This window comes from Urocitellus parryii, chromosome 12 (genome assembly GCF_045843805.1).
Source record: "Urocitellus parryii isolate mUroPar1 chromosome 12, mUroPar1.hap1, whole genome shotgun sequence".
Classification (NCBI taxonomy): Eukaryota; Metazoa; Chordata; class Mammalia; order Rodentia; family Sciuridae; genus Urocitellus; species Urocitellus parryii.
Window position 1 is genome coordinate 92,330,862 of NC_135542.1, and position 26,301 is coordinate 92,357,162.

General features: G+C 41.3%; 1 protein-coding gene across 1 annotated transcript; it reads left to right on the forward strand.

Moving 5' to 3' along the window:
* The first annotated feature begins 14,529 nt into the window (after window positions 1-14,529).
* Window positions 14,530-21,329, forward strand: LOC144249681 (uncharacterized protein C2orf78-like). Its single transcript, XM_077791820.1, has 3 exons — window positions 14,530-14,626; window positions 17,845-18,609; window positions 19,414-21,329. The coding sequence occupies exons 1-3, from the start codon at window positions 14,530-14,532 to the stop codon at window positions 21,327-21,329; spliced, it is 2,778 nt and encodes a 925-aa protein (XP_077647946.1).
* The last annotated feature ends 4,972 nt before the right edge of the window (window positions 21,330-26,301 follow it).

Below are 26,301 nucleotides of genomic sequence, written 5' to 3' on the forward strand. Positions count from 1 at the left end.
GCAAGCAGAGTGCGCATGTGCAAAGAGCAACCTGCCAACAGCTGCAGGACCCAGCAGCCCCAACAGCTTTTACCCATTCCCTCAAAACTGCCAGTCACCATCTTCACCACTCTTCCCACAGGAGACATCACCTTTTCCCACATTTTGGAAACTTCCAGAGATATTTGACCCCAAAATATATGTATCACAATTTGTTAAATTATCTGACCTACGGATTTCAAATGTAACCTTTATGACATATTAAATTCCTATGCGTATTTGCATTCTTCTTTGTAGAATTTGCCTGGCTTTCTTGCTTTTCCTATTTACCAGGTCTCTAGGATATTTTTTATCATGTTTTTCCTTTTTAAAAAAAAAATTCATTATTCTTTCTTTTTAGACATCTATTATGTTCATTCATGTTTTCCCTTTTAGTTATGTTGATTTCTACCATATCTCATCTAATTTCCATTTATGTTGTTCTTTTCTTTTATGAAACATAAAACTCAACATTTCAACCATTTTTATGTGGATAACTCTACAGCATTAAGTAGATGCACAATGTTGTTCAAGCATTATTCACTATCCAAATCCAAAACTTTTCACCATCCCAAACAGAAAGCTATATCCATGATATAATTTTCCATTCCCCTCTCATGTTCTGTCCTATTTTGCATTGCTTGGCCTTCTGTTTTTTAGCTAGTTTTGAAAGAGTGGGCTACCATCTGATGTGCTTGGGGGGTTCTTTTCTGACTTGTTTTTGTCGTCTGAGAGGATGCTATTCTCCTGTTTCTTAGAATACCTTTATTTGGGATTTGGTTTCCTTCTTTTCTTGCTATGCACTTTTATGCAAAATTCATTTTCTTTGTAAAAGTATGGTTGAGGATAGAGTTTCTTATGTGACGGTACGACAACTTCCACCTCTCCTTCCTCCACCTCTTCTTCTTCCCTCCAGTTCTGTCCGTCCCCATTTTCCCTTTGCTCTCCTCCTTCTCCTCCTCTTACTTCTTGAAGTATTAAAAACATGTCGACTTATTTTCTAAAACTTTCTGGCTGTTTACACAGGGAGTTTTATCCTTTGTGTCTATTGTTCCTCCCAGCGATTTCTCCTCTGGGTGAGGCCTTGTCCTGAAAAGGAGCATTGGCTGTTCATTTTTCAAGAGAGTTTAGGGGCTGGACAGCGTCAGCCCTTCCGATTTGAATGTGGGACATTTGTACTTACAGCTGCTCCTCAGTTTCCACAGAGAATTGCACCCAGGACCCCTCAAAGACATCAAATTCCACAGAGTCGAAGAGAGACTGCACACATTCAAATTATCTAAATCATCTCTAATTACTTATTATAACTACAATGTAAATGCTATGTAAATAGCTGTTGTACCATATTGATTATACAACGTATAGTACATTTTGTAGGACACCTACTGCACTCACTTTGGGGTTGGCCAGAACTCCTCTCAGTTTCAGCTGCTCTTCTCCTGCTGGCCCACAGTGCTTTGCAGGAATGCCTGCTAGAGCTTTGAAAGCCTCCTGTCTCCCATTTCCTCTGGTGCAAGTGCTGCTGCCAGGCAGGTCTGGTGCCTCCTGCTGGTGGTTGGCCCTATCCTTTTGTTCTGAGGTTCCTAGGGAACACTGTGTTCTCTACTTTTGTGGTAAATGCTACTCCAGGGTTTGGCTTTCTTTCATCTATTTCCATGGCCTCTAGGCCAAACGTGTCTTTTTCTTCTCTTTGTTTTGGGAGACTCCAAACTACAATTCTGCCTGCATCTTTCTGAAATCTTCATGGATAACATAATTATTTTAAATTGAGAACGTTGCAGGTTTCAGTTCCCTGAAGCAGAGCTTCATTTCCCCCAAACTAGTTAAGACTAAGGCAGACTGTGAGTCCCCTGTAAAGACCATGGCACCTGGTGTCTTTGCTTGCTATGTTGGTGTTTGAGTGAGAAGCAATCTCAAGGTTCATGGGGGAGGGACATCTGGCCACAGGAAGAGGGAGTAGTCTGCGGGACAGGTGAAGAATGGGGACATGGCCTCTAGTCCAAATGTGTCTTTTTCTTTTCTTTGTATTTTCTTTCTGAACACATTTGAGAAGGAATCTCCTATTTGCTCTCCTTCCCCTGTGGGTGGGGGTGGGGTGTCGGGTCTATACACAGTTTCCTTGTCTTCCTTAGCATCATCTTTCCAGTTGTCCAGGCCAGAAACCTTTGACATCCTTTGATTCCTTTCTCTCTCTCCCAATTACACACTCGGAATTTTAGTAAATTTCATCTGCCCTCTCTTCACATCACATCTAAAACCTACCCACTTCTAACTCCATTCCTCCATTTCTGCTGTAGCATAATCCCTAACCATTTACTGCCTTTCTATCCCCATGATAGGGGATACACACGTTTTCCATAAAAAGACAGATAGATGGTGAATACATAACTGTCTGTGAGCCAGATTGTCTCTGTCTGCACAGCTCCACTCTGCACTTGTAGCATGAACGTGGCCACGCAAAATAGGAGAACACATGGATTAGCTCTGTTTTAATAAAACTTTACTCACAAAAACAGGCTGTACTGCTTTACAGACTCTGGCTCTGCCTGATCCACTGCTATGCTCCCTTTCAATCACTCCACCCCAGACCCCCTGAGCCCACTTGCTGTTCCAAGCCTAAAAAACACTCCTCACCTCCTTCAAGCCTCTTCTCAAATTGTACCTTTCAATGAGGCTTTGTCTGACTACACTGCAAGCACCTCTCAGGGTTTCTCCCTTCCTTCCATCTGATTCCCTTCACCAGGGACTACATCTCCTGTACTGTTGTGAACCTTTCAATACATTTTGTAATTTAATTCTTCGTTGTCTTTATGGTTTAGACTTTCCATCACTCCCTTGCCCGGCAATTCCTAAAATGTAAGACCCTCGAGAGCACAAAATTTTCTCATATGTTGTTCATTTCCATGTGTCCCATGTCTTAAACAGTGTCTCAAAAATAAGAGCTGATCAGTACATGTTTGTTGAATGGCATATACCCAAAGGGCTTAAAATCACCATACTATACTAATGCTGACACATTCAAGTTTACAGCAGCTCAATTCATAATAGCTAAATGATGGGACCAACAGAGCCCTTTAACAGATAAATGGATAAATAAAATGTGGTATCTATGTACAATGGAATATTACTCAGTGATAAAGAAGAATGAAATCATGGCATTTGCCAGTCGAGGGATGGAACTGGAGACTGTCATGCTAAGAGAAATAAGCCAATCTCCCAAAAGCCAAAGGCTGAATTTTCTGTGATATGCATAGATGCTAACACAGAATGTTGGGGGATGGGGGAGGGAAGAGTAGAAGTTCATTGGATTAGAGAAAGAGGAATGAAGGGATGGAAGAAGGTGGGAATAGGAAAGGCAGTAGAATGAATTGGTCGTAGGTTTTCTGTGTTCATGTGTGAATACATGACCAGTTAACTGCACCACACAAACAACCACAAGAATGGGAAGTTAGGGATACGTGGGTTGGGCAGTTGGACACTGGGACCAAGGGCTAAAGGTGAGAGACTGAAAAAATGCAGACCACCCAGGCACTGCTTATTTCTCCAGCTCTGACCCGCTGTTTTACCAGGGGTCTAATCAGGCCTCTGTCTGTCTCCCTCCGGAGTAGACCACAGGACTCATCTAAACAGCCTTCCTACACCAGCTCCTCTCCAGATGGCCAGACAAAAGCTCCAGAACAGGACTGTCTCCTGGGACATTGACTCAGCAGACAAGTTCATTGGTGGCAGGGCTGCCACTGTTGGTGTGACCAGATCATAGGCTGGTTTGGAACTGTGTTTGGAGAAATGATGTTTCCCTAAACGTCTTCCCCAAGACCAAACAAACACAAAAGAATGCAAAGTTATACTCCATGTATGCCTAATATGTCAAAATATACTCTACTATCATGTATAAACAAAAAAAATCAATAATTTAAAAAAATTTGAAATTAGAAATACAAAAATGTTATAGTAGTTGCTTATTAGCCACTTTATAAACCCAGCTTGACCACTGGCTATGCCAGTGACAACTAAACCAGAATATAAATGTGTGTCCAACCAAGTTCAATTCGACTTGCCAAATTGTTACCTATCGGATCCCCAGGTTATGTGCAGGCTAGACTCTCACTGTCACCTTCCCCTCACCTTCCTGTGCCCTCCACCCTCCCCCACTCTCATTTTCTCCTCTTCCTGGGTAGGCATTGATCTCTGTCCCGGGTAGAAACCCATCTCTCAAGCAACAGCTCTTCTCCTATGCCTTTTAAGGCCATTGGCTCTTCTGTTTGATGGTCACCTTCCTCTTCCTCTTTGCCATGTGAGGCTCTGTGGGGTCACTCACTCATCCCTGCTTCTTTGACTCCACTCCAATCTGGGTGTGGGAGTATGCTGAGGTATACACCATTAAAGGATGTTCCTCTAAACTCCTCCCCCAACACCAAACAAACACAAAAGAATGGAAAATTATACTTCATGTAAACCTTATATGTCAAATAAGGTTTATATATATATATATATATATATATATATATATATATATATATATACTTTATATCTATACTTATATGTCAAATAAGGTTATATATATATATATATATATATATATATATACTCTACTATCATGTATATACAAAAAGAACAAATAAATTTTAAAAACTTTTAAAAATTATAAATACAAAACAGATACAGTGTCTGCTTACTACCCACTTTATAAAGTAAATGTGTAAACCAAATAGAAAATGATAAAATCACTGACCTGAAGTACACCAAAGAACCCTAAAGTTTCTTATGGCATTTAACTCTTTTAGAAATTCTCAACCTTGAGATGAAACGTTTAACTGAAACAAAGATTTTGAATTACTTAATATAAATCATATAGTGCATAGCTAACTAGCCATAAAAAGGAACAGAGTATTTATAAAATAAATTTAATCATTAATTTTAACAGACACACATATTAAAGATCTTTCCATGCATGAGGAAGAACATGTTTTCCCAATCTGTCATTTCCTTGCTGACAGGAGATACCAGTCTTTAAAGAAACTAGGTGGTGCTCCAAACCACATATTACGCTTCATGTTATAGATTTACACGTATGGTTTTACTGCCACCTTTTTCTTGAATGCCCAACTAAAAAATACCACTATGTTCCCTTCCCCAATACCCAGCAAATTCTGGCTAGTACAGAAGGTCAGGAAAATCAATAAGGCAAGTGTTCCCACATACCCTGCAGTATCCAGTCCCTATACCCTTATCTCATATCCCAGCCTCCACCACACATTTCTCAGTGCTCCACCTGAAAGCTACTTTGTACACTATTCCCCTCCATCCTGGCTGATGCTCACTTATGCCTTTACCTGGACTGACTCAGGCACTAATGTGTCTCAGCAGCTCACCTCAGCTCTTCTCCCATAGGGCGTCCAGGATAGTCCCTAATTCTTTGGCCAGGCTCTCCAACAAGACATGCCCACCTTAAATTTATCCCCCAGCCATCTCATACAACATGTAGATGATCTCCTGCTCCGAAGCCCATCCCCCAAATTGTCCAAACATCAGCAACACCCTACTTAATGCCCTGGCCTCCTAGGGTACAAGGTCTCTCAATCTAAGACCCTGCTCTGCTCCCCTCAGGTGCAGTAGTTACATATCCTACTGACCTCCCAACTCCTATACAATACCCGCAGAATGACTCTAGGCCTTAAAGAACATTCCCCTACCTTCTACTAAAAGAGATAAGCTTTCCCTCTTAGGCCTTTTTCAGTATTTTCACATCTGGATACCCAAATCCTTTTAGGAAGCCTCAAAAGAGAATCTTTTAGATCTTCTTCCATCTCCCCATTCCTTTTCTTCCACCATTTCTACTCTCCAGAATTCTCTTCTGGAATCCTTAACTCTTTATTTACCAATCCCTAATAAGCTTTTCTTCCTGTCACTCCACTCAGACAAAAAGAACAAAGGAGTCCTTGGGACTTCTTTACCAGAAGCCAGGGAAAGGGAATATCCCCCACCCCAGGACATTCTCATCCAAACAATTAGAATTAGTTTATCAAGGTTGGCCCTAGCCTCAAGGTTTAAGAGACTGTAGCTCTACTGATCCCTGAGGCCAGAAAAAAAAAAAAAAAAATTTTGACATTTGCATTATGTCAACCTTTTTCTATTCTTATCACACACTCTCTTTCAGAACTTCTCAGCTGCTGGTCATTTCTCTCCAATCCACCAACATTCCCCAAACCAGAGTCCAATGACTGCATGCACAATTCCTGGATCCCATAACTAACTAGCAACAAAACTCCCTATTAAACTCTGTCACTCTTCTTCCAACCAAAAACCCCTCTGCCCCTGTGATTTCTCACTCTTGTCCTGACACCCTTGATTTCTATTTTTTAAATTTTTTTTAATATTTATTTTTTAGTCGTAGTTGGACGCAACACCTCTATTTCGTTTATTTATTTTTATGTGGTGCTGAGGATCCAACCTAGTGCCCCGCCTGTGCAAAAAGAGCATTCTACTGCTGAGCCACAAACCCAGCCCCATCCTTGATTTCTTAGTGAACCCCTTTTCACATATAACTAATCAGCCAATCCCTGACTCCCCAGACTGGTTCATAATTGGAAGCTCCCACAAAGAGTCCCTGTTGGATATGGAAAATGACAAACTCCAAAATACTGTGGCATGGGAAGAGGGAGTAAAGAAAAAAAACAGCATATCGATGGCATTGATCATTTCCCATTGCATTCTTTCCCAGTGACAGAAAAAATCCCTAGAAAGGAAGCCAGAGCATTGATCCTTCCACAAATAAATCTTTTCCCAGTAACACTACAATGGGACTCCGAAGGGAAAGAGTTAAACACAGAATGCTAACCCCAGACGCTCCATTTTTCTCCAAGTAAAAACACTGTACAGTAAAAACAAATTTTCAAATTCTCCCAAACCTGTATCATGAGTCCTCCTTAAAATAAGTCACCTCTCTGTAACCTATATAAGCATTGATTCTCCCTTAGGCCCATGACTCATTTTCCACCTTCTGAGAAGTGGGTTCATCAGAGGCAGCACTCTGTACCTGCATAAAAGCTGTGCTGATCCATGAAGTTTGTATCCAGCCTGGACCTCTTGTGCTAACAGTCCCCAAATCTTGCAGGCTATGCTGTACTTCAAGGAAAGATTACAGGAGATTCTTCTTTTGTCCTTACCCATTTAATTGAGGCTGCTCCCCTCCCCTCAGGCACCACATCTCAACAAGCTGAATTTGCTGCTCTCACTCAAGTTGTATCATGAGCCAGAAACAAATCAGTCAATATTTCTACTGATTCCAATTCACTTATAACATAATTCATTCTAATATCCTAATCTGCAGGGAAAGAGGTTTTCTTCCTCAGGCAGGAATTCTAATGCTAATTACATAAGAAATTTGCTTGAAGCTGCTCCTTTATTCCACAAGATGGCAGAGTTGCACTGTAAAGGACATCAGGCTGGCTAGTGTTACATATCCTTAGGAATAATACAGAGGACTGGCTAGTGAAGCGGGCTGCTCTCTCTCACCACCACCCTCAATCTTCACAAGCCTCTAAGTCCACAAATCTCCAGTTTCTCCCTGATGAAACTAAAGTCCTATTATTTTACCTACAAAGTTTACTCCACCCTGATATGCGCTCCCTCCAGTGACTCCTGAAGAATTCACTAAACCTACCCTCTTCAGATTTACAGGATCTCCAACAAGTTCCTCAATCCTGCACCACTTGTCTCAAGGATAACCCCAACCCTAATGTGAGACCACACCCATTTCTGACACACCAAGCTAGGGAGACCTTCCTGCCACAGACTGGCAACTTGACTTCACCCACATGTCCCCTGTAAGAAAAACAAATACCACCTAGACTCAGTAGACACCTTTACTGGATGGGTCAAAGCCTTTCCAGCTAACAATAAGAAGGCTTTTACCATTGCAACATAGCTTCCCAAGAAATAATTCCATGTTTTGATTTACCTGCCTCTCTCCAATCTCATATAGGCCCCCAAGTTAATTTCTTTATTACCCAAGAATTGGCTAAAGTTGAAATATAAAATGGAATTTCCTCATCCCCTATCATCTGCAGTCCTCAGGAAAGGTTGAAAGGACAAATAGGACCTTAAAAGCAACCTTAACCAAATTATGTAGTGACATTCCTTGTATTTGATTAAGCTCCTCCCTTTGGCCCTTCTCTGGATCCAGGTACTGCCCCCAAATCCTCTTATGATCAGCCCCTTTGAACTAATTTAGGGGAGAATTTGCTCCCTCACCATTCAACCTCAACCACCTAGCATTCCTCCAGATGTCCCAAAAGACCTCCTACCTCACCTCAGGGATGCCTTCTGGAAATATGCCCACACTCATCTTCCCACACTCAATCTTCAGGGGCCCCTCCTCCTATTTCCATAGGGGACTTAGTTTGCCTCTCCCCTTTCCAATGTGTAGTTCCCTTACCAAAAAAGAAAATGAAAGGGCCTTTTTAAGGTGACTCTCTCCACACCTACCACAGCCAAACTATAAGGCCATCCATCCAGGATCCATTTAAGCAATTTCAAATCTGTTCCTGCTAATGCCACGTACCATTCTGTTCTCACAGGCCTCATCTGACTACACATGACCTACCTTCCAGCCATTCCTGAGGAAGCCACTGACCCTCACACCCAGAATTCTTAGTGTTGCTCTCTCAGATACCCTTCTACCTTTTTAAAAATATTTTTTAGTTATACTTGGGCTCAATACCTTTATTTTATTTCTTTATTTACACGTGGTGCTGAGGATCAAACCTAGCGCCTCGCATGTGCTAGGCGAGTGCTCTACTGCTGAGCCACAACCCCAGCCTCTACTACCTTTTCTTAATAGCACTCAAGAGTCAAATTAAATTCATCATATTTACTTCCCCTTCATCTTTCTCCTCTACAAACATTAGAACTCATTTGAGATCCCTGGCTTCAAGGAATATACATTGTCCTGACCCCCACCCAAGATACATTTCCTCTCTTTGTGTTTTCCACATATCATCTTTAACTTCACTAACTGCCACACTGGACCAGAAACAGCAGAGACAAGAAGTGGCTGATGTATTCAGTGAGAATCCTCTCTCTACAGGCAAAAATGTTAATGTCTTGAGCCTGGAAGACAAACCCCAGGCCATGGGGATAGGTTAAGAGAGATAACTGGGGGCAATGGAGGAAAACAGGTCAGTCCATTATGCCTATTAGCATGTCCCTCAGGCTGCTCTTCATAATATGCACAACTGCCAGCTTGGCTAGAAACACAGAGGCTTATAGGGCCCACATTCTACAGCCTGTCACTGCTCACCCAGTAACATGGTTTGATCCTCCCCCTTCAATCTATCTTAATTCCAAGCCTGTTGCCTGGTCCTTTCTTGACTACCAGGTCCTCCCAACAATCTTTGTTCAATTATTCAGGACTGTCCTCCTGACCCCCTCTTTGTGTTTCTCTCAGAAACTCATATTGTTACCACACTGGGCCTCGAAACTCGGCTTACATATGTCCCAAAATAACAGGATCAAGAGGCCAGGCTTATTTTCCTCACTGGCAGAGGCTCATCTGCATGCCAGGGAGTTAATGTTAATTACTCATTAAGCAGACCCATATGCTCTTACCATTGGCACAGAAATCATTCACCAAAAGTTTTACAATGGTCTGAAGGTGATAACCCTATCATCGAATCTTTCTGTTGTAGGAAAACAAGTTATACATTGGGGTTCTCCTGGGGAACTGACTGATGCTGAATCCAGAGCTTTGGGATGAAAATTACCTTATAGAGACAATTTAGAACATCTGGTTTATAGAGATGTTTTCCATTCCAACATCACTAGATACTGGTCTAAGGGAGAATTATCACCTGCCATGAGAATGGATTCTCTGCTAATTAAGGACAAAAATAGGTCTGACTGAGGAGACTTTGGGGATATGGAAGGGTATTTCTCAATATAATAAATTGAAAAATGTTATCTATCGTAACATTTCCTTTCATAAGGAATTGTACCTTCACAGTATGTGTATTAAATCCCTATGTTTTAGGGTCCAGACCCATTCAAATACCCAATCAAATTTTGTGATGCCTCACAAAAACCTATATTATGTTAAATGTGTAAAGTGTATGCTACAACAACATTTGAACTCTATGCCAAAGTTCAGCACAAATTATAATGACTCTCAAAAGGCTCCTTGTAAAATTAAAAGTACCATGGCAGGAGGCCCCTTAAGTACCATCCACGTAGGAACTACTGAGGCACCTGAAACACCACACTAAATGGCTCATCTGGTGGCTGAGAGCTGGGACTGTTGTTTTGACTGCAGCGGAGACATTGCATCAGCAGGTCCAAACACCCATTACCTTCAACAATTCCATAAGAATGTTACCAAGACCTGGCAAACTCAACAACATTTGGATCCCAGATAATTCAAACAAAATTCAACAACTAAAAGATTCTATTATTTGACTAGGAGAATAAGTATAACATTTACAATGGGCTCAGAAACTTCAGGGTCATTGTAATATCACCCAATTTTGTGTCACTAGAGATACATATGATGACACTGAGACACAATGGCAAAATGTATGTAATCACCTAATGGACTTGACTTTTTTCATATCAATACTTGTTTGAGTTAAAAATCACAATCTCAGGTTCTGCCATAGAAAATGCAAAAACATCTACTTTTGAGAAGAAATTTGGGGCAGTTTAGCTAAGGGGATTTCTTCCCTCAACTCTTTGAAATACTTTTCTACACATATACCTGGGCTACTAGCTATAACTATAGAGTTCATTTCTATTCTAGTTCTGCACAGTCTTTCAAGCAGGTTGGAAATGATTAAACCATCAGGAAAATATGGTTCCAACAATAATCATCCTTGCAATGCTCCAAAGGACCCGAACTCCTGAGATCATGGAAAGTGCACCCTAAGTTTGAAAGGGATACAATGGCCTTCATTAAGGGAAATAGGCTCCCCAATGATAGGACCTGCTAAAATTGTTTTCCTAGAACTAACAAATCTGTTAATCTTCACCTTTATTATAATAGCCTTTCTTATCCCTGTTCTTAATTGTGTACAAAAAAACATTTTCTTAATGAGGTGACCTGTCTGGCTCAAGCCCTCTCCAGAATACAGTCCAAATTTCTGAAACCACAAAAGGAGGACTGTGCCTGAGCCCCAAGTCTACTCCCACATATACTCTTCTTAAGCCTCAACCACAAGAGAACCCATGTTCTTTTCCAGAACTCTGAGAGAAGGGGTCCTCCTTCTTCACCGTTTCTCACCAAGAAGCAACCAGATCTGAAATCATTGCCACTATTCATTATGACTTTTCAGAGTCTGGAATAAAACATATGCAAATGACAACCCAAAAACAGTGTGGCCTAGGAAGAGGGACGGAGGGAAAACCAGAACATTGATAACATTGATCCTTTCCCAATACTTTTTTTCCCAGTGACATAAAAATCCCTGGGAAGGAAGCAAACATCACTCAGTGACAAGAAATCCCTGGAAAGGGGCAAGAATTGGTCCTTTCCCAATATATCCATTCTCAGGGATAGGACAATGCACCCTCCATTTTGGCCCTATGAAAACACTGCCAATAAAAACAAATTTCTAGTTTTTGCAACCTTTTTCCTGAATGCCCACGTCCTGTTAAAGCCTTCAATGGGTAAGTTACCTCCCAGTGTGTAACCTATATAAACCCAGACCAGCAGCCATTTCTAACCAAAAAGTCTGCCCATCTGATGCCTGACTCCATAGCTGAATAAAGGCTTTGCTGAATTCATGAGGTCTGCACCCGTCTCCATCATCTCCATCTCCTTAACCTATAGTAGCTGGGGATACCCTTGATTCCTAAGAGAACATAAGGAATAATCTGGCTTACAGATACTCACTGTATGTTCTTAGTCTCACATTACATGCCAGTATTATAGAAGCAAGCTATCTGAGGTATGCAACTGAGATAAAAAGAAAAAATATATACCCTGAAAAAGTTCTTAGTCTCACATTACATGCCAGTATTATAAAAGCAAGCTATCTGAGGTATGCAACTGAGATAAAAAGAAAAAATATATACCCTGAAAAAGTTGACATACTCCAAGCCATATCTTTATACCACCAAACATTTCACAATCCCTCTTAGCTAAGAATTATCCCACACACAACCAGCAAAAAGATATATATATATATATATATATATATATATATTCCATAATTAGCAGTGTAAGAGATGGGAAAAATAGGCCTGTAAATGCAATATTTATCTTTATTTATGAGCAATTTTTTCTATATATGCGCTTGATTTCCTGTGGGTTCTTGACATTGTGAATCACACTATCTACTCACTGTCTCTAAGGAAGTCCAAAAGTTAAATAAAGGTCCATTGACAACTAACAGAATATTATTTTTTTAAAAAACACACGACTATAATCCCAGCAGCTTGGGAGACTGAGGCAGGAAGATCGCAAGTTCAAAGCATACATCAGCAATGGCAAGGTGCTAAGCAACTCAGGGAGACCATGTCTCTAATAAAACATAAAATAGGGCTGGTGATGTGGCTCAGTGGTAGAGTTCAATCCCTGGTAAACCCCCACCACCACAAAAAAAAAAAAGGTTACCACCAAGAAAAATGAATAAATCCCAGTTGTACTCCCCCAAACCAGCTCAGTACTCATATATATATATTATTACCAATTCAGTCCTGACTGACTTTATCACATTACAAGAGAAAGCGGTGAAACTAACACTCTCCAGGGGATCAAAAGCAAAAGCACTTTAGATAAAGTTGTGCTGAACAGACACACCTCTTACTTGGGTGCACAGCATAACCACAATGCTTTTTCCACAAGCCTCTCTTTGCATGTCTACACAAATCCATCAGGCCCTAAGCAACATAGTGAGACCCTGTCTCTAAAGAAAAATAAAAAGGGCTGGGGATGTGAGGTAATGGGAAAGTGTCCCTGGTTTAAATTCCAAGGACCCGTCCACTCAGCAAAAAAAAAAAAAAAAAAAAAAAAAAAAAAAAAAAAAAAAAAAAAAAAAAAAAAAAAAATTAATTGCCTCTTTTATTAACACAAAATGAGACCTCAATGAGTTAACTTGTTTCTAACAAAAAGTTAAAATTTAAAAGTCCATGTTACCCTCTCCTTTATTTATGTTATCCATACTTTTTTATGTTCTCTTAATGTTCTAACTTTTCTCCTGGCCTGCCACCCAAACATGCAAGACAAAGAATGTGAGAAGCCCAAGATTCTATAGTGGCTGTTTGCATGGGGGAGGAAGTCACAGTAACTGCCACACTGGATCCTCTTACATGAGAAGAGAGAGAGGATCCTCAGTGCCTCTCACATATGAAAGAGGCTGATGGCACAAAGTCTACATGGCCAAGGAGCTGTCCTCAGGGAGTTATAAGTTAAAGGAGTACAACAAAACTCCAGAGAGGGAAATTTTACAGGCAACTAAGTCTTCCACCTCTCTAGAGTTTCTGCTATTGTTCAGAGTTCATTTTTCAAAGAATCAACTCACAGAAAAAAAGACCCCTGCTTCTGCAAGTTAAAATAAAGTAATATCAATGTGTACAAGAATGCAGACTCAAGGCTTGTCCATGAAAAAATGTCTACAATGAAGAGGGATGGGGGAAGGAGAGCAGAAGAGAGTTACCAGTCTAACCTGGCCCAGCCCAGGCCAAAGAAAACAGGGATCTAGGAGAAACTAAAGAGAATCTTGGGCCACATCATTCCCCAGAGAATGCACTCAAGGAACTTCCCCCTAGGGCTGGGATTGTGGCTCAGTGGTAGAATGTTAGCCAAGCACTCGTGAGGCACTGGACTTGACCCATGAATAAAATAAAAGTATTGGGTCCATCTACAAATAGGGAAAAAAAAAACAACAACTTTTTAACCCCTTTCTGAATCCTTGAATACTGCAGTAACTTCAATAATCAAATCAACTTCTGTGGTTCCAGAACCACTATACTTGCTCAACCTAGATGTCTCTTTCTTCCATCTCCAGGGATATTAACTGCATATGTTAATAAAGTAATGTATTACTATTACCTCTTATAGTGTGAAACATAATTTATAACATATTCATAATATTTTAATGAACATTTAAGAGGAACACAGAGATGATATCCCTAACACAAGAGCCTGCGGGAGGGGAGCCATGGGGTGAGCCCATTATGTCCCTCCTGCAGGGCTCACCTACCAGAACTGAGCCATTTAGTTTCTATTATAACTTTCCTGTCACTTTCTCCACCCAATCAACTCTCTTGTCATTTTCCCCACCCAATCCCACCTTCTCCTTCGGAGTCTGACCACTCTATTGGCTACTTCATACCTTTAAACGGCCAGGTTTGTGACATCATTCTCCCACCAAACCTACTGCCACCTGCTAGAATCTTAGGCTTGCCATGTAGTTGTAAACAAATTTGAATCATCGCAAGTGACCAGTGACCAGTGACCAGTAACCAGTCATTAGTGTGGCCAGTAAACAGTGACCAGTGAACTCCATACTGGGAAACATGCATTCTCTAGCCTCAGCCACCCACGCATCCTCTAGGGTGATCTCCTCATCCTTTGTATCTACAATTGATGTGACCTCTTCTCTGACCATGTCAGGTGAGTAAAGAAACTTTTTAAAGCTTTTTATTAGACTTTTTACCTGCCTCAATTTACTAATGGAGTCAAAAGAGCTAAGAATAATAGGGGAAAGGATGGAACTAGAAATCTGGACACCTAATTTCATTTGGAATTTGACATGTACTAGGTATAGAACTGGACTATCTTACTCTCTCACAAAATCTGTTTCCTGATTTGCTACATGAGGATAACAGATTGCCCATGTTCTGGTCCCTTACTTTTCTTGCATCTTGAGGGGCGTGTTTATAGAGAATGAAATCCGATTTCATGGTTGTGTTGTTTCAACTGAAAGAGACAAAACCTAGGCAGGGTGGAAACCAAGAGGTTTCCTCTGTAACAGTTTCCCTTCAAAAAGATTTCTACTTCAGTATTTCAAATTTAGTGCCGTTCATAAAAGGGACATTCACATATTTGGGAGTTTTCTGTTTCAACTAGGTGAAAAGAGAAATAGGGAGAGAGGAGCAGGAGGACAGGGCTGTAAGGAGGCAGATGTTCTTGGGAAAGCAAGTTTGTGACTGTTTAAGCACACGGCAATAGGAACTCGGCGGAGGAAGAAAATATAAAAATAAAGGAGAAGAAAATGTTAGAAAAATAGAGATGAAGAGAATGATGTTGTTGAGAAAAAAAGAGGTTGGTTGGGATGGATGTGGAAGAAAAGCAAAGATTTTATTTAAACCAACAGACAGCATAGAGTGAATGTTCCCAGAGGCTGGTTTAGAGAATGTTTAGATTAACAGACCAGCAAGGAAACTAAGACTTGAATGAGGGTATCACTGGGGTAAGCAGGTTATCAGAAAAGTCACACTTGGCTGTTAGAGTTCTTCTATGATCGCTTTCAACACAGATGATGTTGACAGTTTGAACATGAACATTTTAGAAGTATGTTTTAGAAATGATTCTTCCTCCAAACATGCCAAGGAAAGTGGTTCTAGACAGAGCTGGGGAAATGGCAATTTCCGTGTCCTATTTTGTTCTGATTTTTAAACTACAGTGATTTCTAAAACATGTTTTGTCCAAACCTGCATCAGAAGGACACATTCCTTTGTGTGATATAAGCTGTCAAGGTGAAGCTGTTTTCCATCTTTACAACAGTTTTTTTTTTTCTAAAACAGACAATATACAAATGGTCATTGATGATTTCTAAATCTAAGAACCGAAAGAAAGAACTGTATAAGAATAAAAATTCAAGCTCACATCTCTAATTCCAAGTTTATTTAAATAACTATGTGAAGACGTTTTGTTTTGTCTACATTTCAAATAATTGTTTGGGGCTGGGGTGTAAGGTAGCTCAAACATTTTTGTATTAATATAAATGGGAGAAGAAAATGTCAGAATAAAAGACAAAAATTGTTTTAAATTTGTTATTTTATTATACTGTGATGGTTTTCTCAGACTTTAGGGACAAGACTTTTCTCTAAATGTGATAATAAACCAGGCTTCTATGATTTTGTTAAAGCATTTTTTCTGTTTTTTGAATAATCAAAAGGATTATCAGAAAATGTGTTTATATTAATTGAAATATCTACCTAGTGGAATTAATGTCTTTTATTTGGTGTTGGTAATCCTTAGAGGAAGAGAAACAAGAACAGTAATGACTTTACACTTATTGGTTTTTTCTCTAGTATGTACAAAATTTCTTTCGTCCTTCCTTCTGTCCTCATTCCCTTCTTCTTTCCCTCACTCCCTCCATTTCTCTCTCCTTCCCTCCCTGCCTTGCTCCTTATGCCTTCCTTCCTTCCTCTCATTCATTCTTTCTTTCTTATTTTCTTCTCTTCTTTCCAGTTCTGAGGATTGAACACAGGGTCTCATGAATGCTAGGCAAGCATGCTACACAAGCTATATCTCCAGGATATTTTATTTCTTTTCTCAGATAGGATCTTGCTGAATTGCCCAGAGTGGCTTTGAATTCCTGGTTTCCTGCAATCCCACTGCCTCGGGCTCCCGGGTGCTGGGACCAGAGGCCCACCACAGCATGCCCAGATTCATCATGGGTTTTGGCTTTAGTTTTCGCTTCTCCACGTGGCTACCCATCTGTTCACCCTACTTAAATTTGTGTTCACTTTACTTCAAATTTGTGTTCACTTTACTTAAAATTACACACATTTTTAGTATAGTTTCTCTGTCTATATGTACAGCTTGAGAATGCATTCAAACTCACCTTCAATTATGAGCTTTGTTTTGATTAAGAGTATTCACTAAAATCAAAGAGAAACATTCACTTTCATAATATTGTATGCATGATAACAGAACTCATTTCTTAGCAATTTTCATATACACTCACTTTTGCTCATATCCATATGTTCATTACTACGTAGTCATTCCTTTTAGTTCTGAGCTGTTTTTGACTTTTGCTTCTATCTTTACAGAACATACTGTAACTCCCTCCAAATGAAACTTTTTGTAATGCCTATTTATCAGTTGTAGCTCAAGACAATACTTTTATTTTATTTATTTTTACATGGTGCTCAGGATTGAACCCAGGGCCTCGCATGTTTCAATTTCTTTCAAGAAGCATTTCTTGAGAAACTGAATTTCAGGTAGTCATTTTCATGTAGGATCAGCAGTTAGGCTGAAAGAGGGCAAAGAATGACGCTTAAATTATCATTTGGATGGTCAAACTGAACTCTAGGAAATATCATGTGACCTGGACAAACAAAAGGAGATACTAAAGATCACTGTGGTGATATCAGTACGATTTTCTATGAACAGGGAAAAACAAATTTCTGTATCTCCAGATTTCTGGTCTTTGGAACAAGAGTCCTGGCCAGGGAGAAAGTTTCCATAATCTGTTGCGGATTCTGAAAAAGTCAGTCTCACTTCCCTGACCCTTGGTGTACTCATTTGCTAACTGGTAATGTTGGGGTTTTCTCTGAGTTCGAAAATACTTCAGTTCTAGGGCCAATTCAGGAGTCAATACTAGTGCAGGCTCAAAGGAAAGGTAGGACAGGTAGAAGGATACTTATAGGGAACAATGTGTGAAGCAGACCACTTGGGACTTCTGTGCCCAATTTGAGAGAAAAGGCTGGTAATCAGAAGAGTACTTGCAGCCATCCTAAATGGAGTGATTTGGGGTCTCTCAATGATTATTGAAATCAGGGCCCTCCTGATTACTACAACAGTATGATGTCATTGTTTCTTGACTATTGTAAGAATCTGCCTGTCTCATCAATATTTTCACCACCCTCTTCTTCCTACAGAAAATTTCCAAAATTCTTCTTTACATGGAAATGCTGATTCTCTGCAGCTCTCTCTTCCTGTGGTGACCAATGCAGCTTCCCTGACAGGAAGTGTCTGCAACTTCTCCAGAGCCTCTGCTCCAGCTGCCACTTCAGCATGGTTACTGCCCTCAACCTGTGGCACCTCCTTCCAGCCACTCATGGGCAGTGCCTCCCTTTATCAACATGCTAGCACAGCCATGGTGTCTGGGGTTACTGGCCGGAACCAGACTCCCATGGCACCTGCCCCCTGTCCAAGTATCTCTGAGTGGTATATCCCAGGAAGTGCTGAAAAGAGCTCATCTTCACTCAGGGACTTTAATCTGACTGTCAGATTAAGGCAGATTACAGCAGATTCTTCCCTATCTATGGCATTCCAGTATGACAAAACTTCTGAAGCCAATGTCATGATCCCTGGGTATCCACTACTATCGGGTAGGCTTGTCCAGGTGACACTACCTCAGATTCCAAATCAAGGACATTGCCTCTCACTACCCCACCAAGAAGGAAGCCAGGTCTACTACTATGATCAAAGCTCTCTGGGGACTCTGCTCTCTGGAGAACATTGGCCCTGCCTGCAATCCTATGGCTCTGTGCCATATGCAGGAAGTAGTGCCGCTGCCCCTCAACCAGAAATGGTGACAGTGCTAAAGGAAGTTCAGCCCACAAATGCCCTACCATCAGTCCCTACACCTGTGACCTACTACTCTGTGTCCACTCAGAGTATAGAAGGAACAAATTTTCAAGGTGAGTACAAACAGCAAAAAGGGGAAGGAATAAGATTACCATTCGAATGGAGGGTCCAGTTTTCAGCTGGTAATTGTGCGTCCACACATCCCTAGAATTCAAGTGCTGAGATTTTAACCACAATCTTGTTCAGCAGTCCCCATTTTCAGACTCTGTAAGAGAAGCATGCAGCACAGCATAATGGCCACCCATGCATTTAAGAGACCTCTAGGAGCACACGGAAGGAAGCGGCTGTTCACTATTTTTGCACTCAGTCCAGCTGCACAACCACACTATAAATATATTTCCCTAATTGTACTTTGGTTTAGAAAAATACATCAACACATATCAGGGTGTGACAGTTTAATTGTCCCTTAATTGACTGCAGGATTTAACCTCTGTATGTAGAGATGCTGCCCAAAGCAGGAGTCCAAAACCCATGACCATTCACATTGATCTCATGAGCAACAGCTCCACCCTCTCCTAGTTCATGGTGTTAAGTGTTCTTACATTCTGGGGAGAGTGGAGAGAATTGAGAGGCCCCTATATGAGAACGAGAGACTTCATGAAAGAGTTTTTCTGGGTTTCCCACAGAGGAGACAAGTGCTCTACCAGAAACCCATGCTGCCATGGTGATGAACCAGCCCAAAAGTAAGACTTCAAGGGATCACCTGTAACTAATATGCAACTCTTAACAGATATCTGTCAGTGGTCCTTTAAAAGAGCTAATAGAAATGCTTTCTCCACAGTTGGTGGTTTCCCTGAATAGTGTGTAGCTGGGAAGGGGGAGCATCCTACTTACCATCGTCCTTGATTCCTTTGCAGGGATGGAAACTTCCCTAGGGATGGAGGCTTCCTTGGGATTGCAACCTCCAAGTCAGACATTTTGTCTTCCACAGCCTCCAGAATTCTCATACATCTGCAATAACAGAAAAAGCCAAATAAGTGAGAAAAACTCACAAACTGAACTTGGGGACATTTCCACAATCACTCCAGTCCAGAGTTCCACTGATTTCTTGGCATTGCCCCCAAATCAAAGCCAGAAACAAACAGAGATTAAGAATTTGTGTGAGATTAACACCATGCTCACAGAGCCGCTGGATGCCTACCAAATTGCCATGGAGAACCAGGATCCTCCACTACTCCCTTTAGACATCCCAGAAATCCACCGGCTTCTGGCCTCCGTTGGTCCTCTGGACCAAGAGGAGAAGCCACATTCTGAAAATACCCTTCTAGAAAGGAGTAGCTTGAGTCTTGAGGACCAAGGCACACTTGAAAATGGGACTGAATTTAGCAGTTGTTTTGGAGACCTCACTGCACTGCTGGGGGATATTCAACTTCCTGAGCTTTTCGATTCCTTGAAAGACCTTGACCAAGCTGAGAGTCCCACAATAACAAATTCCAATGACACCAGATCCATCATGGTGAATCAGGGGCAGGAAATCACAAGTGCCTTAAAGGGTCCTAGTGATCCAGTGAGGAACAAAAAACATAAAGCCTCAGAGTCTCCTCATGGAACTCCTCAGGCCAAAATGCAGCTAAGGGACCTAGAGGGTGCATTAGGAGGAGAAGTTGCTCACAGGGATACAGACAGCAGTAGGGCCAATGTGCACACAGCCAAGCACTCTAACAGCAAAGCTCAGGAAGCTGCATCCAGCAGGAACAGCAAGGCTAAGGGCCATGGGCAGGAAAAGACCAAGAGAACCAGGGAAAAAAATTCCAAGAAAGCCGAGGAGAGGAAGCAGCCAGGCAACAGAGTCCAGGCGGAAGAGAAGCCAACTGTGCCCAAACTAAAGCGGAAGAGGAACCAACCTGAGCTTTGCCAGGAGTCCTTTAAAAAGCCTCGGAGCTGTCTCGGCATGCACATGGTGGAGTCGGTGCAGGTTTTCCATGCACTGGGGAAGAAGAATGACAAGAAAACTGGGCTCTCTTCCTCCCGGGCCCCGGGAAACTCAGGCAGTACCCAAGACCCCCGTACTTGCCCAGCTATGAAACCAAGGCTGGTGGTTAAGGGTCCTGAGAAATCACAAGTCAAAGCCCAGAATCCAGATATCAGTGCTGAAGGAGAGGGTCCCGCTCCATCCATTTATGAGCCTCCACCACCTGGGAAGGTCAAATTGGTACCTTTGCCTTTTCTGACCCAGGAGAAACCTCCACCTCGACCAGTAATCAATAGGAGGCCACAGTCTCTGGCCTCACGGAGACCCACTGGGGCTTACCCTGCCCAGCCTGGCCCTGCTAGCTCAGCTCAACCCATGGCAGTCAACACATCCCAACCAGCTACTGCCAACCCATCTTGGATTCGTCCTGCCAAGCCAGCTCACCCCGTTTTGACTCATGCCATTCAGTCACGTGTGAGCGCTTCTACCCAGCCTAGTGTCCCTTGGTCTGCTGCTTCTGGGCCTGCACCCTACAAAACATCATCTTGTACTTCTCTTCATTGGCAACCCATTCCCAGGGTTGGGACCAAGCCCCAGTCACAACCGCCCAAGCCTCAAAACCAATATCTCCTCCAAGACTTTGCCTTACAACCAATTCCATGGAGGAAACCCAATGTTGCTGGGCAAGTAGTATCAACTCCCATCACCAAACAGCAGAGGCCAGAGCGGGAAGCCATGAAGAAGAAGGCTCAACAAGAGCGTGAGAATGCTGCCAAGTACACTGCTTTGGGGAGAGTGCAGTGTTTCATTGAGAGGGAAAGAGAGATGGAGATTTCTCGCTACTATGGCTACACAATGTAAGAGCTGCTAAGATCAGTGGTGCCACTTAGGGACCAAATAGTTTTCCACATGTATCTAGATAGAGTCATACACATTTATTTATTCTCAGATGCTTTCAACGTTTAATAAACTTATACAAAGAAATGTAATATTATTCACTAATACATAATAAAGAGGCCTTCTGGTACCACTGAGAATTGTTAGAAAATAAAGAGGCCTTTCGGTACTACAAGGGTACCAAATAGTGTTCTCATATACACATAGATAGATACATGAGAATTTATTCATAGTTGAAAAGGTAGTATAGTTTAATAAAGAAATGCTATAGTATTGATTAGAGGGTAAGTAATAAAGAGGCTTTATATTGCCATTTGAATATCAAATAGTTTTATACGTATATATACAGAGAGGTACATAGATACAAAAGTGTTCACTTATATATTTTTAAGACTTAATATACTTGAATAAAGAAATGTAATAGTATTGTTTGAGAGATAAGTAATAAAGATGCTTCCTGGTACTGCTTGGGCATCACATAGTTTTCCACATGTGTAGATATAAATTTTATAAATATGTAGATACAAAGATACAAATGTATTCACTCTAATATATTTTTAAAGTTTAGTCAAATTGAAGGAAGAAATTCCATAGAATTGGTTAATAGATAATAAAGAGGCCTTGTGTTACCACTGGGCTATCAAACATTTGTCCTCATAGACATATGAATATGTACTCATTCCAATATACTTTTAAAACTTAATAAAATTGAATAAAGAAATGTAATGGAATTGATTAATAGATAATAAACAGGAATTTTGAGTTTGAATGGCTGTTAAATGTGGTTTATTTTGGTAGCGGTGTGGATCACAGCCTACATGAGAAGAAAGGAACTCAAATTTGGCCAGGATAATAGAAGTAAAGGCTAGGAATGGGGGAAAGAGGAAGGCATGTCATCCAGCACTAGGAAGGCAAAAAGAAGACAGATGTATGGGTTTACTGGAAGAATCAGGAATTGGCAAAATGGCTGACCAATAACACAATGTTTGAAACGAGGGTTAAAATGATAAAATGTCAAGCAAGTTGAAAATGATAGGAGACGGGTTCAGGTTGACCAGAAGAAATGCAAAAATCAAACAAAAAACTCTCATGGAGAATGGCTGAGTTTTGGTATACCTGAATGGCATTTTCAAAAATAAGATTCAGGGCACATCCCCACCATGATTGGGTCACTTAAGATCCTAGCTGGGAAAGGTGAATACAAAACACGGGGAATCTACCAGGGGTGTTACAGGGTTCTCAGTTACCCTGAGGGAAGCTGATAACTGGAACTTGGCCAAGTGAACTCAGCAGCATGAGGCCCACCCAGAACATGGCCTGGAATAAATCACCATTGACTCAACACCCATGCACCAGGGCAGCAGAGAGGCACTACTTGAATGAACCTTCACACACAAGGCCAGTACCACTCTGACACTTTACTAATGGTTGAGAAGCAAGGCCTCAATCTGAGGCTTGTGTCCTCAAGTCCTCAGTGTTGGCAAGGGCCCCCTGCAGGCAGCCAACCTGGCTTTTAGAGCACACCATAGAGACGTTGGGGTAGAGGGTGAAGGAGAGAGATCACACTTGAAAGGGGGTTAAATACTGAACTGAGAAGCCTGTCAGGTCCTCTTCCATTGATTCTGGCAGATGCTGTCTTCAGGGACCATTGCCATGAACCGAAGCTCACAAGGAAAACATCACTCCTTGGCTTCCATCTCCACCCAACGCAAGCAGAGTGCGCATGTGCAAAGAGCAACCTGCCAACAGCTGCAGGACCCAGCAGCCCCAACAGCTTTTACCCATTCCCTCAAAACTGCCAGTCACCATCTTCACCACTCTTCCCACAGGAGACATCAACTTTTCCCACATTTTGGAAACTTCCAGAGATATTTGACCCCAAAATATATGTATCACAATTTGTTAAATTATCTGACCTACGGATTTGAAATGTAACCTTTATGACATATTAAATTCCTATGTGTATTTGCATTCTTCTTTGTAGAATTTGCCTGGCTTTCTTGCTTTTCCTATTTACCAGGTCTCTAGGATATTTTTTATCATGTTTTTCCTTTTAAAAAAAAATTCATTATTCTTTCTTTTTAGACATCTATTATGTTCATTCATGTTTTCCCTTTTAGATTAGTCTTATGTTGATTTCTACCATCTCATCTAATCTCCACTTATGTTGTTCTTTTTTATTATGAAACATAAAACTCAACATTTCAACCATTTTTATGTGGATAACTCTACAGCATTAAGTAGATGCACAATGTTGTTCAAGCATTATTCACTATCCAAATCCAAAACTTTTCACCATCCCAAACAGAAAGCTATATCCATGATATAATTTTCCATTCCCCTCTCATGTTCTGTCCTATTTTGCATTGCTTGGCCTTCTGTTTTTTAGCTAGTTTTGAAAGAGTGGGCTACCATCTGATGTGCTTGGGGGGTTCTTTTCTGACTTGTTTTCGTCGTCTGAGAGGATGCTATTCTCCTGTTTCTTAGAATACCTTTATTTGGGATTTGGTTTCCTTCTTTTCTTGCTATGCACTTTTATGCAAGATTCATTTTCTTTGTAAAAGTATGGTTGAGGATAGAGTTTCTTATGTGACGGTACGACAACTTCCACCTCTCCTTCCTCCACCTCTTCTTCTTCCCTCCAGTTCTGTCCGTCCCCATTTTCCCTTTGCTCTCCTCCTTCTCCTCCTCTTACTTCTTGAAGTATTAAAAACATGTCGACTTATTTTCTAAAACTTTCTGGATGTTTACACAGGGAGTTTTATGCTTTGTGTCTATTGTTCCTCCCAGCGATTTCTCCTCTGGGTGAGGCCTTGTCTAAAAAGGAGCGTTCTATGTTCATTTTTCAAGAGAGTTCAGGGGCTGGACAGCGTCAGCCCTTCCGATTTAAATGTGGAACATTTGTACTTACAGCTGCTCCTCAGTATCCACAGACAATGGCACCCAGGACCCCTCACAGACACCAAATTCCACAGAGTTGAAGAGAGACTGCACACAAATGATCTAAATCATCTCTAATTACTTACCATACCTAACACAATGTAAATGCTATGTAAATAGCTGTTGTACCATATTGATTATACAACGTATAGTACATTTTGTAGGACACCTACTGCACTCACTTTGGGGTTGGCCAGAACTCCTCTCAGTTTCAGCTGCTCTTCTCCTGCTGGCCCACAGTGCTTTGCAGGAATGCCTGCTAGAGCTTTGAAAGCCTCCTGTCTCCCATTTCCTCTGGTACAAGTGCTGCTGCCAGGCAGGTCTGGTGCCTCCTGCTGGTGGTTGGCCCTATCCTTTTGTTCTGAGGTTCCTAGGGAACACTGTGTTCTCTACTTTTGTGGTAAATGCTACTCCAGGGTTTGGCTTTCTTTCATCTATTTCCATGGCCTCTAGGCCAAACGTGTCTTTTTCTTCTCTTTGTTTTGGGAGACTCCAAACTACAATTCTGCCTGCATCTTTCTGAAATCTTCATGGATAACATAATTATTTTAAATTGAGAATGTTGCAGGTTTCAGTTCCCTGAAGCAGAGCTTCATTTCCCCCAAACTAGTTAAGACTAAGGCAGACTGTGAGTCCCCTGTAAAGACCATGGCACCTGGTGTCTTTGCTTGCTATGTTGGTGTTTGAGTGAGAAGCAATCTCAAGGTTCATGGGGGAGGGACATCTGGCCACAGGAAGAGGGAGTAGTCTGCGGGACAGGTGAAGAATGGGGACATGGCCTCTAGTCCAAATGTGTCTTTTTCTTTTCTTTGTATTTTCTTTCTGAACACATTTGAGAAGGAATCTCCTATTTGCTCTCCTTCCCCTGTGGGTGGGGGTGGGGTGTCGGGTCTATACACAGTTTCCTTGTCTTCCTTAGCATCATCTTTCCAGTTGTCCAGGCCAGAAACCTTTGACATCCTTTGATTCCTTTCTCTCTCTCCCAATTACACACTCGGAATTTTAGTAAATTTCATCTGCCCTCTCTTCACATCACATCTAAAACCTACCCACTTCTAACTCCATTCCTCCATTTCTGCTGTAGCATAATCCCTAACCATTTACTGCCTTTCTATCCCCATGATAGGGGATACACATGTTTTCCATAAAAAGACAGATAGATGGTGAATACATAACTGTCTGTGAGCCAGATTCTCTCTGTCTCCACAGCTCCACTCTGCACTTGTAGCATGAAAGTGGCCATGCAAAATAGGAGAACACATGGATTAGCTCTGTTTTAATAAAACTTTACTCACAAAAACAGGCTGTACTGCTTTACAGACTCTGGCTCTGCCTGATCCACTGCTATGCTCCCTTTCAATCACTCCACCCCAGACCCCCTGAGCCCACTTGCTGTTCCAAGCCTAAAAAACACTCCTCACCTCCTTCAAGCCTCTTCTCAAATTGTACCTTTCAATGTTGCTTTGTCTGACTACACTCTTTAAAACTGCAAGCACCTCTCAGGGTTTCTCCCTTCCTTCCATCTGATTCCCTTCACCAGGGACTACATCTCCTGTACTGTTGTGAACCTTTCAATACATTTTGTAATTTAATTCTTCGTTGTCTTTATGGTTTAGACTTTCCATCACTCCCTTGCCCGGCAATTCCTAAAATGTAAGACCCTTGAGAGCACAAAATTTTCTCATATGTTGTTCATTTCCATGTGTCCCATGTCTTAAACAGTGTCTCAAAAATAAGAGCTGATCAGTACATGTTTGTTGAATGGCATATACCCAAAGGGCTTAAAATCAGCATAGTATACTAATGCTGACGCATTCAAGTTTACAGCAGCTCAATTCATAATAGCTAAATGATGGGACCAACAGAGCCCTTTAACAGATAAATGGATAAATAAAATGTGGTATCTATGTACAATGGAATATTACTCAGTGATAAAGAAGAATGAAGTCATGGCATTTGCCAGTCGAGGGATGGAACTGGAGACTGTCATGCTAAG